This window comes from Gouania willdenowi, chromosome 5 (genome assembly GCF_900634775.1).
Source record: "Gouania willdenowi chromosome 5, fGouWil2.1, whole genome shotgun sequence".
In the NCBI taxonomy this organism is placed as follows: Eukaryota; Metazoa; Chordata; class Actinopteri; order Blenniiformes; family Gobiesocidae; genus Gouania; species Gouania willdenowi.
In genome coordinates this window covers 41125507-41144110 of record NC_041048.1, presented here as the reverse complement: position 1 = coordinate 41144110, position 18604 = coordinate 41125507, and the positions used below count along the sequence as shown (strand labels likewise).

Genomic DNA, 18604 nt, shown 5'->3' with positions numbered 1-18604 from the left:
CCCACTTTTCCCACAGTTGTTGCAAACAGATGAACAGAAACAACGAAGGGCGTCCTCTTGTTTGTAATATATTTTAGTTTTTGATCTCTAACTTTAATCACTCGTTCATGCCAACAACATGGACATGTGTGTGTCAGGCTGCAGCAGGCATACGTATACACACTCATTATAAGCTGTCATCCAGTTGGACATTTGTAGCACTGATAGATTTGGCACTTTGGGCATTTGGAGGCTGACATTGTGCAGGGGGGTTGATACGCTCCTGTAGAGAGAGTCAGCACGTCAGAGAACAGACAGCACACACACGCACACACACACACACACACACACACACACACACACACACACACACACATAATAAACTCATACATAACCTCCAACAGGTTGATTTAAAACAGGTAAAACAAAGACAGGTGACTTTTATCACAGGGGGCGGGGCAAGAAACTCGTATTGTATCCAAGGGTCACATGATCAACATTCATGTCAACATTTAGATGATGACCAATCAGAGCTTTAGCACAAAAACAACAGAGTTTGTGTATTTTTGGAGTATTTTTGCGTATTTTTTATAGTTTTTGTTGTTTTTGTTGATTTTATGCATTTGTTATTATTTCATTCAATTTGTTGTTGTTTTTTGTTTATTTTGGAGTATTTTTTTATATTCTTAATACCAGTTATGTGCTTTTGTTGTTGTTTTGTGTGTCTTCATTGTTTTGTGTTTTACTTCTGGGGACACACAGAAGTTGACTGACGGCCGCTTGTGGCCCCCAGGCCACCAATGGTTGCTGTCTGCTGTACAGAGCTCGGTCTGCTTATATAATATATAATATATATATATATATAATATATATATATGATTCACAACTACAGAATGAATATGTTTTATTTCATGTTTTATTCATGATTTGCTGTAAAAGTAATTGTGTTTTTCCAGCTGTGAAGTTTACAATAACCGCTAACATACAGTATTGGTGTGCAGTGAAGGATCTGGAAGGAAAAGTCAACCATCTTTGACTGTGCACATGTGCTAGCATGCTAATCATTAACATAAAGCCTAGTGTAAGAGATGAAATCATGAATGTGGTCCTTACTTAACAGGGTCCCAGGATTCTCTTTCAAACCCCCTGTGGATGGACTGAGCAATGGACGACTCCATCAGGTCTACGTATCGGACCACCAGGGGGGCGTACAGGTCCTGCAGGTGTTTGTGGAACTTCCCGTTGCATAGGTTATCTACAGAGAGAGAAACACAATAGGTCAGCTTGTCAGCTGTTCCAGCTACACACACAATTCAATGAAACTTCACAATATTTTCAGGGCTCACTGTTTTTCCCATGCCTACATCACATGACGGCAGCCATTTTTTTTATCTCAGATTGTTGGAAGAACTCTATATTTTTCCAAAATCCTGCAATTTACCTCAAATTAATGCACAAAAAATCCCCAAATGACATGAAAATTGGTCTCAAAATAAATATTTTATCACAGACTTTGCAAATCTAATCATCTCTGTTGATCACTGGGTAATATCGATTGGCTTTGACAATAACACAGAACATTAGAGACAAAGTCAAGGCCCGGGGGCCAAATTCGGCCCTTCATAGCATCCATTTAGGCCCGCAGGAGAAACAGTAAATGACGAGCAAACATCAATCATTGTGTAAATTGTGATGCAATGAAACTCAAAAAATATTTGTACTGCTCACAGTTTTCCCACTTACGTCACATGACGGCAGCCATTTTTAATTTCTAAAAATTAACACTTGAGTTTTCCGAAATTCACAAATTTTCCTCAATTTAAATTAAAATTGGTCACAAAATAAAGGAAATTTAAGAGAAGATCATAGAGGAACTGAAATCTGTCACTTATTGTTGCCTTACATTTATTATTTATATTTTAAAATGTAAACCAGGGCACATTAACGCTGAAATTGCTTATTTTACCACCAGAAATCTTCTGATCTCAAACTGGTCCGTATTTAAGCCGTGAACTAAAATGTTCTGCGTGCTGTTAGAGTCGTCTGTAGCATCTTAAATCACTTACTAAGTCAGGAGTTCTCAACTTTGGGGTCACGAGACACTGGGAGGGGGTCACCAGATGCCTTCAAGAAACTAAGAATATTTTCTGATCAATTTGAGCCCATTTTTGCTTATTTTTACCCTTTTTCTGTCACTACCTATTTTCATCACTTTTTGTTGCCATATTTTTGCTCCTTTTAATGTATTTTTGCTACATTTCTCCCATTTCTGACACTTCTACATCACATTTTCCACTTTCCAGACATGTTCAGCACTTATAAACCCTTTCTACCACTTTTACACCTAAAGTCACATATGTTGACCCATTATTGTCACTTCTAACCTCTTTTCACCAGATTTCATGTTTATTTTTGACAATTTAACCACATTCATGATTTGTCACGCCCATTATTTGCCAGTTTAAAAAATTGTTCCTACTTTTTAAATGACATTAACCCAATTCCCCTTAACTTTGGGGGGCAGTAAAGGTTGAGAACCACTGCTCTAAGGCCTCTTTGTGTTGCGTTTCAGTTGAAACGTGATAACCATCGTCATGTTTCCAGTTCTCTTTAGCAGGTGCGACTGAGCTTTTTCCATTTTTCCCTGAACCAGGCCCTGGAGTCTCAGGGTGTTTCTAAATCTGATCCATCGCACACATTTGCCCTGTTTTTCCGTCAGCTCCCAACTGGTAAAAAGGCAACTCTGACAAAGACCACAGGAGATAAAATGGAGGCCAGTGTGTGCTAATGCGACGCCTCGCGGCTCCACGCAGCGTGTCTGCTTCTGCTCGCCCTTTGTTTTTCTCTCCCCCTCTGAGCATGTGTGTGTTTGTGTTTGTGTGTGTGTTGGCATCCAAGTCAAGGTCGATGATACACAGTAGGTGCAATGTTTGTTGCATTTTCCTGATTAGCGACTCTCCCAATTAGCCACTTGAGCGGCTGCTGTCCACTTGGATGTGTCGTGTCCAGGAGTGTGTTTGCAGGGCCCGTTTGGGGCCGGGCACCGCTGCTTTAGACTCATTAACTACTGCAGACGTTAGCGCCCGGCTGTTGCTACGGCTGTTTACGCACCATAAGTGCACCGCTGTGGGCCACGCAGCACATGACCTTCTCTGGAAAAGACACGCGTGTTTGTGTCTTTCCCAAAGTCTGAAGGCCGAGGGCTCTGACGCTCTCATGATGGGACACACACTGGATTATTATTTAATCTGTTCCATTATTACAGTACATATACTGCTGTACCACATTGAAACCTAAAACCTTTCCTCCTCCTTCTATTCAGACTTTAGGAAAAGTATAAAATGTAAAAAGTCCAGAGAGTTTAAAGGGGATTAAAGGTCATTTAAGGGTAAACACGGACAGTTTTTGTCACAACACCCGTCTACGACATGGGATCATAAACGTATTTTCTGTTCTAAGCTTCATTATAATCCCATATTTCATTTGTGATGGGCAACTTTTATCAAAGCAGGGATTGTTTGACCCGAGGGTCACATGATCAGCATTCATGTCAGCATTAGAATATTGATCAAGCATTAACACAGGAAACAACAAAGTGGTTGTGTGTGTTTTGTGTATTTTTGTTGTTGTTTTGTGTGTTTGTGGAGTCATTTTGTGTATTTTATTATATTCTTTAATTTTTTGGTTTATTTCTGTAGTTTTGTGTATTTTTTTTTTTTTTTTTGGGCTGCAGTGAATCGTAATTACAGCCTCAATGAAAAACCATATATAAAAGTCGAGGTTTAGTCAGGTTATTTTCTTTAAGAGTTGTTGTAGAGCTGCAGCCACGAGACGAGACGTGGGACGCCATCAGACCCTAAGCTGTAAAAAGTGTTGCCACAAAAGACATACATGAGATACAATAACAAAAAAATTTACAAAAGCCATTAAAAATAAAACATTTGCATTCATGAAGCCTGGATATAATGGAATTTATCATATTTTAAATAAGTTTGACTGTAAACATGTTTCCTAATTGTTCTATGTTGACCTTAAAAAGTAAAATGTAAAAGTCCAGAGAGTTTAAAGGCGAGGAAAGATTGTTTAGGAGTAAACGTGGACTTTAGCTACCAGAGTCACCATTTTGTCACGTCACAGATTCTGTCACAACACCAGTCTACGACATGTGACCATAAACATATTTTCTGTTCTATTTCACACCGCAACCTAATTATGATGTTGAGATGGGAAACTTTTATCACAAAAGTGTGACTGTCTGACCTCAGGGTCACATGATCAAAATTTATCCTGTCAGCATTTAGAAAAAAGAAAGACCAATAAGAACATTAACACAGGAAACAACAAAGAGTTGGTGTGAGTTTTTTTTTGTTGTTGTTTCATAAATTCTCTTATCTCGCCTCGTCTCAATTTATCTTATCTCAACGTATCTAATCCTAATTTATCTCATCTTCCTATGCGTTCCCTTCAGGCCTGCAGTGGGCTGCCACAGCTCCCATAATTCACTCCACAAATGGGTAATAAAGCAAATAAAGAAGAAGAAGACGACCAGTTTGATCCCAATAATAAGTGATGGTAATGATTTGAATAAGTGGCCAGTGCTCTGCCTTCTCCTTGACTCCCGACTGATGAGCTGCAGAGGGGAAACATTCCCCAGAGACAATTAGCACCATGAACAGAGTCCACCGTGGAGTGTATCCCTTACAGAACCAACGTGTTCCTGCAGGCCAGTGTGTGTGTGTGTGTGTGTGTGCTTCATTAGAGACGAGATGACTGGCCTGCAGCAACCAAGACCTCACCATTATCTTCAATCACTCCATCACACACACACAGACGTTTCACAGACACACAGGAGATGTTTCAGGGTCAGAAGCTGCTGCTGGGAACACTTAAATATAAAAACATTCAATAAATCACAATAGATGTGGCTTTATTATTGGACGCCAACGACTACAAACACCTGTATGACCTACGACAATTATAAAGAAAGATAATATTAGATAATAATAAACGCTTTGGAGCCGAAGATAAATTCAGGGTTTTTGTTTTGTTTTTGGCTCCTTTTATTAACATGTAATAGAAACAAATAAACCGACGGACGCCTGAAAAATGACAGCGATGAAATGTTTGATGATCAGCACACAAGCAGTTAACGAACAGTCGATACATCATTTAATAACAGACTTAAATATTCCTGTGTTATGGTAATACCGCTGCATTTTTCCCTGAAATTAAATAACTTTTTAATGAAGAAAATAAACAATATGACAGAAAAATAAATCAAATTAACAGAAAAATATACAAAAGAACAACAAAAATAACAAAAACATACAGAAAAATAACAGAAAAATCTACAAAACAAAAACAAAAATACACAAAACAACAACGAAGATGCACAAAATGAGACAATTTACAAAAGGACAACAAAAATAACAGTAATATACACAAAAATGACAATGAAAACACATAAAAAAACATTTAAAAAAACCCATAAAAAATTACTCCAAAAACACACAAAACCACAGAAATGAATGTTGATAAAATTAATCTCAGATTTAATCAGGTTTGTGGCCTCGCTTTGATAAAAGTTGTTAAATGTGGATTTAACCTCAGTTTATTTCCACTCATTGTTTCATCCCTGAATAAAAACAGTCCAATAATGAATATATTTCCTGTTCTAATTAGATGTGTTTTGTTGAGAAGCGTGAAACGAGGTTCTGTAACAGTTATTCTCAGACCTTCTCATGATCTTTAGGTGTGTTTTTATTTTTTCACTCACAGTCCATCCGCAGGAAGTCGTTGAGCAGCTGAAAGAGAGGGAAACTGTCCCAGCTGTCGGGGAGTTGAACCTCCAGGGCTGAGTCCATGTCAGACGAGTAGAGACACAGGAAGGTCTCAGCGTGTTCCACCATCAGGTCAGACCACCACGCAAAGGCCTTCACACACACACACACACACACACACACACACACACACACACACACACACACACACAGACACACACAGACACACACACCACACACACACACACACACACACCACACACACACACACACAGACACACACACACACACACACACACACACACACACACAGAAACCAGAGTCAAATAAAAACTGGAGAGTGAAGAAGAACAAATTAGACAAACTGTGTGTTTCCCCGTGGACGCGTCTTTACAAAGTTAACACTCTCTTCTTTCACCTCATCGAGCTGCTTCTTCAACAACCTCCACACGTTAACCTCCAGGGGGGGTTCTTTACAGCTGGAGGCACAGTTAATCCTCAGGGAGCGGGGGGGGGGGGGTAGTTGGGGGGCACAGCAGCAGTGCTACGGCACGGATAGTCACACACTTTCCTGGAGCAGCAGCAGGCATGGCAGGAGGAAGAAGCTCCTTAAACACTCACCCACTCACCCTTCAGCCCGTCACTCAGAGAGAAGGAGTCAGTGGAGTGGGTGAACTGGTAAGGATGGAGGTTCAGGGACAGGGGGCTGCTCTCATGCACATCAAACACGTTGGTTTTATTTTATGTCATGCACCTCCAGACTCCTGCAGCCCCCCTGAGGATCAACGGCGACTCATTCACATCAAGCTGCTATGCTGTGATGTGAATGTGGCCACTGGGATGGTGGGGGTGGGGGGTGTGGGAGGGTGGTGAGTGGGAGCAGTGGGAACAGGGTTCATCATCATGCACGTCCCATTACACCAGAGCTTCTTAAGTCACAGCACGGCCTCATTATTGACCTAAAGTTATAGGAAAAGCTTCCTTTGACATGACTGAATAATTACAGTATCTCCTCTATACGAACAGGATCAGATGTTTTCCTCAATTTCTTTCCCAACAAAGGATTTTAACTAGTGCTGTCAAAATAAAGCCCTTAATTTAGTCGCTTAAATCAAAAAATATTAACACAGGTTTGTTTACTTCTGGTGTTGACTGACCCCTGACCTTTGTTCAAGTGTGCAGCTATAGACATAGAGACATAGAGCAGCTGAATACAGCACGATGAGTAGGTATGTATGAAAAAAAATCGATATTTTTGAAGGACTCCCACCCAAAAGAACTTCTATCCTCAGGGTTTGTGTGTCTTTAACAGTCTGTGATTTACTCACTAACTTCAGCCACCAGAGCGTGTCAGCGCACTGTTTAAGGGAGAGTAAAGGTCCCTTGAGAGAGCTCTTCTTCTCTGCTTCATTGTCTACTACTGTCGCCCCCCTGTGGTCACAGATTTTTTTCGCGTCACAACTGTTTTTATCCTCTTTCAGTAAACAAAAGAGGTTCACATCAACATCTTTAACTTTTCCAGGTTTTTTTTAGAGCAACCAAAAGCAGCACAAGTTGCCATTTAGACTGAAAAAGCTGCCAAATGATCTAAAAAGCTGCTGAAATATGTAAAAAGCTACTAAATGATGTAAAAAGCTGATAAATGATGTAAAACTCAGTCTGAATGTTTCACTCCAATAGAAAACAATGGGATGTTTACAGGCAGTGGGGCCCTGTGACATCATCAATCACATGATTTCAAGATGGAATGATTAGTATGGAGCATAATAATGTCTTTTGATAGACATAGATCTACTAATTTGTACATTTCAAAGGTTTTAGGCCACATTTGTAAAAACTGTCTTGATAGCATCTCGATGCTAACTGAAACAATACTCACACACTAAAATATATTTGACATTATCAGATGTTTTTTGAAGTAAAATTTTGTCTTTTAATGTTGCTTTTCAAAGAATGACCGTATAACCTGTAGATTGTGACACAACAAGTGTTATTAGCATACACTGATGACACATGGGGGTTAGCTGGCATTGACAAACGAGTCTTAAAGTAGCCTATAGCTGTTAAATGAAGTATTCTTCCCCAGAAAACACACTTTTGTATGTTCGTCCATGTTTTTGTGTCATCGACAGATCAATAGGATTTCACCAAACCAAAGAGCAGATGCTAGTTGATGTTTGATTAAAGATTACAGACAAAGTATGACTTAGCACTTTTATCACCAGATATCAACATAAGACACCAAACATGGTAACATTAGGCAGCAGTTTTGTACACTTTGTTGGCTCATCATGTGCTAATGACATCATCGACGAACCAATCACAGTGCCCGAGTGCTTGTTTGTGCTTCTTGTTGTTAGCACAGGTTGCTAGCTTAGAAGCTAACGAGCACAGCACAGGCACTTAATGACAGGATCAGGATCATTATTAGGTGAGGAAACGTTAATGATCCATTCATTGATTATATAACTGAGTGCATGCACAGTAGCAGATTGAGTCATAAGGGAGGGGTGGGGTATATATTACATATATACAGTATAGGCTGAAGGCATGAGGAGAATCACATACCTCTTTTCCCTGTTCAAACAATTCCCCACGAGGCAAACAAATTATGGACAATAAAAGGTCAACTTGTTGTTTTTTTTAAAAAAAATAAGATAATGAAAAGACAGGAAACACAACACAGTGTCTACAGGTCAAAGACAAGATTGGATGGATTAAAAAACACTGTTTTGTCATCAAACTGTGAAAGTTGGTGTGTAGATTTCATCCAGATAATGATTCTCCAAACGTCCAACATGTGACCAACATCAGTGATTGTACTGAGAGTAGGAGCTAAGGCTGTTAACCTAATCCCAGGTTTCCCTCCTCTCTCTGTTAGTTCAATCATATACAGTATATAGGGTGACCATATTTTGATTTCCAAAAAAAAAAAAAAAGAACACTTGGGCCAATATCAACATTTTCTTGAATATACCATGTAAAATATAAAATCGATGTTGAATCAAGTCAATCACCTTTATTACGCACTTTAACAATCGGTTTCAAACTCAAGGCTTACAGAACATTAAATAATCATTAAATATACACGTTTAACGTTTCAGTGAAATCCACTGTTTTTGGTTTATTTTAATCTCTCTCTCTTTTTTCTCTTGGACTTTGCTTCTCTTTCTCTTTTCCTCGTCTGTGACGTTTTTATCAAAAACGAAGCAGTATCTTTAATGATTCCGTCACGTGTGAATAAAATTACCGTAATCAACCACATTGTCTTCAAAAAGCAACTCAATAGCTTTTAGAAACTGTTGGAATTTCTCAGATAGAACAATTATTAGCAGAGTTACTGTCTTTTTTTTATTAATGTGTTTCCAAGATGCGTTCAAGGTCCCTGGGAAACCTGGACAATTTCCTTCATTTGTAAAAATATATCCGGACATCCTGGACAAGACGTGACAAGAGGGCGTGTTCCTGTGAAACCTGACGTATGGTCACCCTAAATATTAATATTTCTCATTAAGTCATGCAGTAATCGCCCTTTCCTCCTCCTTTAATAAACATGTACTTTATTCCTGAATCTCACTCGTTTGATTTCATTTCTTTGCTTTGTTCTTTGTTTGTATGCACAAACTTGATCAAATAATTCTGAATCTGATCTGATGATATTGCTTTATTTACATGGATCACTCTATGGCATTTCAACAAAATGTCCCACAAAATTAATCAAATTCTAGTGAGGGGGGTGTGTCCTTATTCTCCTTCCATGTTCATCTTACAATACGTCAGTAACTCCATCACATATAAAGGTAAATATGATACAGTAATAAGCTCCACCCACTCTCTCAGAATATAGAAATAGATCTGCTATACATCCTATCTGGTTGACATGTCAGCTCCTCTAAAGAGTCACTAAGTCAGTCTGTGTTTGGGTCTGGAACATGTTTGGGTCTTCAGTAAACTACTTAGCATATGTCTCAGCTCCCTGTCATGTGATCAGCTTAGAGCTATGAACATAGACTGTTTACATCACTAATGATTAATCACAGATATGCATTGGTTCTAGACTCACACGCTATGGAAATATGAAAATACACTTTTTGTTATTTTCATTTGTCCATAACTGCATGTGGGAATGTAAGAAAACATCTCATCTGTTTTAATTCATAGTAAATATTACTCTTTATTGGGATATAAAACTATTTTTCTTAGTTTTCACAATTAACAAACAGTAATAAGGGGTGTTTTTTTTATTCATATTTTGTGAGGTACAACTTCTGTAGCTTCAAATCTGGTATATAAATTACATTTTCAGGACATCCCACGCACTTCAGTCTCAAAGAATTCAGAATTTTAATTTTGAAATTATTCAATAATGACACATTTTTTATTTGATCCAACATTTTAGTGAAGGGGGGGGGTTACTGTATGTGTCCTTCCATTTTCAGCTTCCAATATCTCAGGAACTACAGCACAGGAAACTGTCTTTGTGGTTGTTATTCTGTGTATTTACATTGCTGTTTTACATATATTTCTGCTATTTTCTGTCATTTTTCCACATTTTTGTTGTTGTTCAGTGTATTATCGTTCTTGTTTTGTACATTTTTCTGTGATCTTTCCATATTTTTCTGTGATTTTTGTTGTACTTTTGTGAATTTTCTGTCATTTTGCATAACTTTGTTGTTGTTCTGTGTATTTTCGTTGTTGTTTTGTATAATTTTCTGTTAATTTGTTGTATTTTTCTGTCATTTTAGTGTGTTCACTTTGGGGGCAGCACAAAGTCAGACTGATGGCCACAGTTTGTATTTCCTTTATTAAAAAGTGATTTAGTTTCAGATGGGGGGAAACTTTATAATATTACTTACTGCCATATTTATTCTGTTATCAAATAGTGAATCAATTCTTCATTTACTGCTTGTGCACTGATCATCAATCATTTCACTTGATCAGCATAGAGCTATGTACATAGACTGTTCACATCACTAATATTTAGTCACATGTATGCATTGGTTCTTGAAATCCGTGGGTCATTTGTTGAAATGACATTTACTGAAGCACTTCTCTGGTCTTGTGTGATTGATCTACAGGTGTGTGCGTATTAATATATATATATATATATATATAAAACACTGACCTCAGCGTGGTGCTCCTCGTTCTGCTGCAGAACCTCAATCACCAGCTCAGATAAGCGGATGGTGTCCTCCAGCTTTTTAGCAGGAGTGACTAAACGCCCGACGTTCTCTGGAGCACAGGAGGTAAAAAAGGTCAGCATGTGAAACATCCATGTGGTCTATTCAGTATCTACATGTTGTAGTTCTGTCAGCATGCAGCCAAGTCTCTAACACAACTCCACACATGTGATCTGATCTGATCTGCTTTGATCGTCTGGTAGAAGGACAACAACCCATGCCAGTGCAGCAACGACTGAAATAACAACACAAGAAGTGCATCACCGCGCTTCTCTCAAGCCTTAGTCAACAGATCCTCAAAAGTAGAGATGTTCGATATTAGCTACTCGCCGATATTGTCCAACACTAAAATTTCTGACACGAACCGTTACGATATATATGGTAACGTTGGCCAATATCATTGGTGCTTGCGCCCCCTGGTGGTAACTCCACACATACTTTTACAAATCGCTGCATGCATGAAAGTCTTCTGCATCGTTGAGTGTTTGTCGCAAAAGTCACGAGTAATCGTGCACCGAAAAGATTCTTACTGGGAAAAAACATGTATTAAATTTAGGACAATTAGATCTCTGTAATATTCTCTGCACTGGAAACCTTTAAAATGTGATGGAAATGATCCATTAAAGGCAAGGTAGGTAATTTTCGAAAGCTAGCATGATTTTGAATGTAGCATTCTCCAAGGACTCTGCCTTTACCCCCCCTCCCCTCTGTGCTCCCTCTCAAGCCACGCCCCTCACTCACATGCATGAGCACAGCTGCTGCAGAAGAGGAGCTCAGCTCATTGCTTGTATTGTATTCATTCAGCAGTAAGTAAACAATAAACTTTATCATTATATATGTTAAAAAAAACGTGACTAAAAACTGTTTTAACTCTGTGATGCGCTTTGAGTGGGTCAAGAACGAGCAAGGAGACAGGGAGACGTGATTGGTTAAAAAAAAACCTTTTTCAGAGAACATAAGATCTTAATTTCTGTCAGGACATAAAGAACATTTCAAACAAAAACTTGAAAAGTGTGTCTGGAGAAATTTACCTACCCTACCTTTAACATTCCTGTCACTTAATGTTTCACACTACAAAAATGTTTCCATGTCATCTTTTTTTTTTACAATACCGTAATAATACCGTACCACGGCCTTAATAGAGTGGTGATATCATACCAAAATATTTTGATATTGTTGCATCCCTAGTTGTCACTAACAGCAGCTGTCTAGGCCTCATTACTAATCACTAATTATTAGTGATGCACCAAAATTCCGGCCGAAAATGGCCCATAAAGATCATTACTTGGATGGGATTAAAGCAGCGTGCACAAGAAACGATGCACGCAGCAATCAAGAACATGCTTGGATAATAAATAAAGCTAAGATCTTTAATTTTCATCAACAACTTCAATGCACTTTGTGTTTTAATGAGAAAACATATTTAATGTCACTCTCTTTCAGCAGCTCAGTCAGTTATACTGTATAATACTATTTACTGTATGAGTGGGGTCAAGTTAAACTTTCTATTTTTTTGTTATATATATATATATATATATATATATTGTGCATTGTTGGAATGTCAGTGCTAAATGAATAATTTCATATTTTTAATTGATTTATTCTTTGAAGCATCATTAAAGTACATTTTTACAGTTGCAATGATTTAATTTTAGTAGATAATACACATTCTGGGCCATAAATGTAATGGGACTAATAATTTGCATAATAATTCCTTCCGGTGTTACGATTTTCGGAAAATAATAATAATGAATTAAACAAGGAGTCATTGATCATGGTTAACAATAAAATTCAATGTTCTTTCAATACTGTACAGCAAACATCACATACAGTATATAACACGTGTTATATAGTATGTCTGATGCAGATTGATTAAGATAGATAATGAGCGAGTTAGCGTTAGCTTAGCGGTTAGCCTGTAGGCAAGTTAAATATGTATTAAACGAGGCACAACTACTGTATAATATATATATATGTCAATGACTGATTGAAAACACTTACAGACATTGATTTATAAACAAAATTTAGTTTAACAAGACATTTTTATAATTCCAGATGCGTCGCAGGAGTGCGTTCTGCTACTTCCTGTTTTGAGAGGAAATGACCCGTATCCCAAACGATATTCCAGATATGACTGTAACGCCATGAACAAAATACACGTTGTAAAAACGATGCAAATATCGGCGGGCCGATAATATCGCCCATCTCTACTTAAAATTAGTCTTTCCATCACGACGAGTGGACACTGAGTTTAAATCAGCTCCAACAATTATAAATATGTGCTTTACGGGAGAATAAATGAATTTTTCAGCATTAAATAGGATTAAAAATAAAGTGTTGAATAAAATATGAATGATCACAGTCGCGCTACATGGCATTAGGTTCATTACAGAGTGATTACCAATGACTTAATGCAGATCAAATTGCAAGCAGGGAAGCTTCCAGAGTTCACATGTATTTTAACCTTGTTATTTACATGTGTTGTGACCTGTATTTACATTATAAAACAATAAAATCATGCAAGTTAGCCAGCTAAATGTAAAAAGGATAATATCACACACGCTTTAATATCTTTATCCTTAATCAATAACACAGTTTTATGCTGATTTTAGAGACACAAACATGAAGAAAAGCCATAATTAGAGCTGGGTTGGACGTTATTGTTTTAACTGGTGATGTTTCCAGTATTAATGTGAGTGTATCCAAACGAACGTTTGTTTCCCAGCCCTAATTATCGTGAGGTTAATTAACCCTGAAGGTGCTGTTGGGTGATGCTGTGAAAGCATGAGAATGATGAGGGTCGTAAACAGGAAGTAAACACTGAACACTCATCATGCACTAATGTGGTCCAGATCCTACGCTAAGCTTTCTGACGTGAGGGGGCGGGGCTAAAGATGCACCTCACTGTAGCTTTAATTATAAACCAATAAGCCAACACATCATGATCAATAATACAGTTTTATTATAGACAAAATAGTTTGAACCAATGTTTCTGTCATAATGTGTTAGTTTATCATCCCGTTACCATATTTAGTAAGAGGACTAAATTCATACCATGGCCAGAAAATGCTGCCAATGTGACTGGATTTAATAAAGTCATAGACTACAATAGCTATGTGTGCACCTGCACCCCCACAAACCTCTGACACCCTACTTTTCTGATTCTTTCGGGTGTTCTGAACATGAAATCATTTACATTGTATAAGAGGTTGGGATGAAATTGTTTTGTCATAAGACAGCCTTGAAATGTGTTTTGGAATCAATATGTTTCCTAATTCATTTTCACGTTTAACATCAAAAACTCAACCTTTTCAAACTATCTTTTAACTTGTGATTGTCACGTATTTTCTGTATTCTGTATTTACTGTGTAATTGTTTTAACTGTAAAAGTGTCTTTTTAAAAAAGCACTAATAAATAAAATGAATTATTATTATTATTATTATTTTTTGGTCATATTGCAGCATCTGTGTATCAATAAACACACAAATAGGGAACAAAATTAAAGTTGGGGCTTCAGCTCATTCCAATGAAAGACAATAAAAATATGAATTATTTTATGATATGCCCATCCATCCATTTTTAGAGCCGCTTGGTCCTTTTTTAGGGTGGTGGGGGTCTGCCTGTGCCTGGCTCATCACTGGGCACAAGGTGGGGTTACACCCTGGACAGGGTGCCAGTCCATCACAGGTCAAACACACAGACACACAAACACTCACATTCACTCCTACGGACCAATTTAAAGACTCCAATCAACCTAACAAGTCATTCAGAAAACTGTAGCGTGCAGTGTTTCATGGGTTTCTCGTGTTAGAAAGGTGTGTGGCGTCTCCCTGGTGCTCTGCAGTTTGGGGATCCAACTTAAAGAGTTTCACAAAGATCTGAGGTACTCAGAGAGACTGTAGTTATTCCATGAGGACTATTTAATCATAAAAACTGTGCCCAACACGTCTTCATCAGGGTAGTAACAAAATGGTTGCCAAACTGCTTCCTTTAAAGATTTTCAACAGGTCACATGACCAAGTGAAAGGTTACAATTACAATTCAAATCTGTAGAGGAGTTCATTCAGTGATGTTTAAGAACATTAAAAATGCATTATACAAGACTGATAAATAGATATTTTCATAAATTAGAGCCCAGAAAAGCTACAAAAAAGGAGAGAAATCTAGTTCATAATTTAGACCTGGAAATTGTGTTGTTTTTAATGTATATAACCAAAAAGAGATTTGAATCTATCTCCTCCTCTGATTGATCGTATTTGCTCAGAGAGTTACAGCTACCATGATTAGCCTCTTTGTAATGTACAGCCATAGGATATTGTGGGTTTTCTGTTTTAATGGCGTATTTATGTTCATCTTACTTTTAGTTGATGCTTAGTTTTCCTGATGTAGAAACACCCACAGAGACGTTCAAGACTGTAAACTACATAACAAGTGTTGCAGTTTATAAAAGACTTAATTACCTGTGTTAACATCTGTAAAGTACCTGGTCCTTGTCATGTTGTCATAATTATTGCAATTTCTACATTTATGATAACCTACTCTAGAGTCTTTGAAGAAGATAGCTTCTCACCAGTTTATGGTTTAAGGTCTGGAGCTGATTCTCTTAGAAATGGGTCACTTGATTAGGTGACTGTTGATCATTTAGCTTTTTAACCAGTAGCTGCTCTCTAGGAAGATCGTTTGCTTTGTTGTAAGCTGTGTCAATAGTCGTCTTTGTAGTGTTGTATTAGTCGAGACCGGTCTTGGTCTCGAGACCACATTTTAATCTCATCACGGAAACATTTTGACTCGGTCTCGTCTCGGACTCGGGATTTTCCCTCAAGACCGTTAGAGACCAGCACTAATTCCTTCTATTTCTAAACGTTTTTATAATGTGATCATAACACGGAGAAGAACGAGATCATTTTAATCCACCCGTATAATGAGCACAACCTTCCTTAATGTGACTGAGTGACGTGTGTGACACACACACACACACACACACACACACACACACACACACACAAGCAGAAGAGAGAGGCGGAGCTAAACATGTCCACTAACTTGTTGGTTGTGAAATTTGGTTTCACGAACCATAAATAAGACATTTGTAAAATCACAGCAGAAACACTCTGTGATGTGTAGGTGACCAGCCATGTTATTTATTGGCAGAAACACTTTTAAACACTTGCTGTACATTCAGCAAATATGTAGAATAATTGTGAATTTATCAGTAGCAGTAGTAGTTTTAATATTTTAGTAAATTTTTTGCAGGCACCTTTTTTCTCCGTCAAATGTATTTAAAATAAACTAAAACTGTTATTTAACAGTCGAACCTTGTCATCATTTTATTTCTTTGTATATTTTTTTACATTAAAAAAAGATGTTTATGGTCTTGACTCGTTCTCGGCTCCTGAAAGTCTTGGTCTTGTCTTGGTCTCGGATAGTGTGGTCTTGAACACAACACTACTTCTTTGGAAATCTGACTCAGATCTTTGGCATTTTTCTGAAATCATTTGCTGAATCACAGATTTGTTTGACTCTGAAACTGATCAGAAGGTGTGTTGTCAATAAAGGAGGGTGGAAAAGTGTCAGAATGTGTTGTGTGTAAGTCACCAACATTATCTTTAAAGATCTTCAGATCAAGGAAATTGATATTGTCTGATGACAAATCAAGACTAAACTTTAGGTTGTTGTTTGTTTTATTGAGATATGAATGAAAAATCTGAAGCTCTGACTTCTATAAACAAAAGAAAGGTAGAAGTTTGTTGTTTTCAAGCCAAAATGTCTACCTAGATAAAATCATATGGTGGGGAAGACACAGTACATAGATGACATTCTTTTACTTTGGTCAGGATCAGAGTCAGAGCTTCAGATTTTTCATTCATATCCCACCGGGTTAAGGTTCTCGGACGGCAAACCGGGCCGCAGCCTGGCAAGGGGCGGTGCCCACGCACACCCCGCGAAACGTCGGCGTAACCCCTATGAGCGCGCCCGCAGCAAGTCCATTGTGGCCCTCAAATATCACAAGTTCAAATCCTGCATATTTTGCGAGTAGGTAACGTAGTAGTAGAAACTATGTTTTAGTGTCAAATTATACAGAAATTACAATCAAACCTGAAATATGGACAAAATTAAGAATGAATGATTATATTTGGCAGCATTGAATGTGTACAAGGGGTATTATTATAAATACATTACATTAACATGTAATTTGTGTGTTTTATTGGTACACAGATCCACATATGACCAAAATGTTAAACGTGAAAATTGATTAGGAAACATATTGATTCCAAATATATTTCAAGGCCATCTCTACAGTTTATGCCAAAACAACAAGTTCATCCCAACTTATGCAATAATTTCATGTTCAGAACACGCTAACGCATCAGAAAAATACATGTCAGAGGTTTGTTGGGGGGGGGGGGGGTAATTTTTAACGGCCATGGTATAAAGATGATGATGAACCTGAGGAGTTCTGTTAAAGATGGAGAGCATAAATCCCCTTCAGCCTCAACATTAAAACGTGCAAACAACCACATCACACGTTAACCACCTCGTGCCAAGTTGTGTCGGTGAGCAGCACGAGGCCACGCCCCCTCACACTCCATCCAAACTGATTTCAAGCCAAGGCAGGTGTCTCTAATGTTGTGGCTGAGTGGTTTATACATGTTATAATTGTGATAATGGAATCTGAGGTGGAAACACAATAGTAGAAACCAAAGTGCTAACACGTCATCCATTATGTGGATAAATCAGGACACCCAGAGAGCGTTGAGCTCCATCACTTACACACAGTCTGAGGTTAGCAGAGATTAATACCAACGTCACCGCTCTAAAAGTACAAATCATAAGGTTGGAGTTGGAGGATGGAGCGGAAAAAAATAAATAGCCTGAAGTGAGTTTCAGACGAGACTTAAGTAAGAAACAAGCAAGTGTTTAGCGTTAGTTTGAGTTATTCAGCACCATGGACAGTTCCCACCTGTATCTACAGTATGTTCCTTTCACCACAGTTTGACTGTGTGTTATTTAAATCATTTGGTGTTTTTGTGTTTCTTTGTGTATTTTTGTTTCTTTTGTGTATTTTTCTCTTTTTTGGTGAGTTTTATTTTTGTGTATTTTTTTTAAATCTTTTTGTGTAATTTTGTTGTTTTTATTTTTTTTTCTCATTTGGTGCATTTTTGTTGTTGTTTTATACATTTTTGTTGTTGTTTTGTGTCTTTTTGTTGTAAAGTTGTGTGTTTATGAAATATTTTTTGTGTTTTTTGGTATTTTTCTCTCACTTGGTGTGTTTTTGTTGTTGTTTCATACATTTTTTAGGTTGTAGTTTTGTGTATTTTTTTAAATCATTTTGAGTATTTTTCTCTTATTAGGTGCATTTTGTTGTTTAATACATTTTTTAGGTTGCTTTGTGTGTTTCTGTTGTAGTTTTGTGTTTTCAAAATCACTTTGTGTATTTTTGTATTTTTGTGTATTTTTCCTCTCATTTAGTGTGTTTTTGTGGTTGTTTCATTAGTTTTTAGTCTTTTTTATCTTGGTTTTTGTGCTTTTGTTGTAGTTTTACGTGTTTATGAAATTTTTGTGTATTTTTCTCTCATTTGGTGTGTTTTTGTTTTATATATTTTTCCTTTTCCACACCTCCTTTTATCTCAAGCCAATAATCTGTGACTGTTTAATGTGATGCA

The 18604-nt window shown here is 37.5% G+C and overlaps 1 protein-coding gene across 1 annotated transcript in view; it reads right to left on the bottom strand.

Moving 5' to 3' along the window:
* cadpsa (Ca2+-dependent activator protein for secretion a) overlaps window positions 1-18604 on the bottom strand; it is a 144483-nt gene that overhangs the window by 40939 nt on the left and 84940 nt on the right. The window contains 4 exon segments of the mRNA XM_028446810.1: window positions 1093-1234; window positions 5756-5912; window positions 8328-8336; window positions 10885-10991. Of these exon segments, the coding sequence (XP_028302611.1) occupies window positions 1093-1234; window positions 5756-5912; window positions 8328-8336; window positions 10885-10991 (415 nt within the window).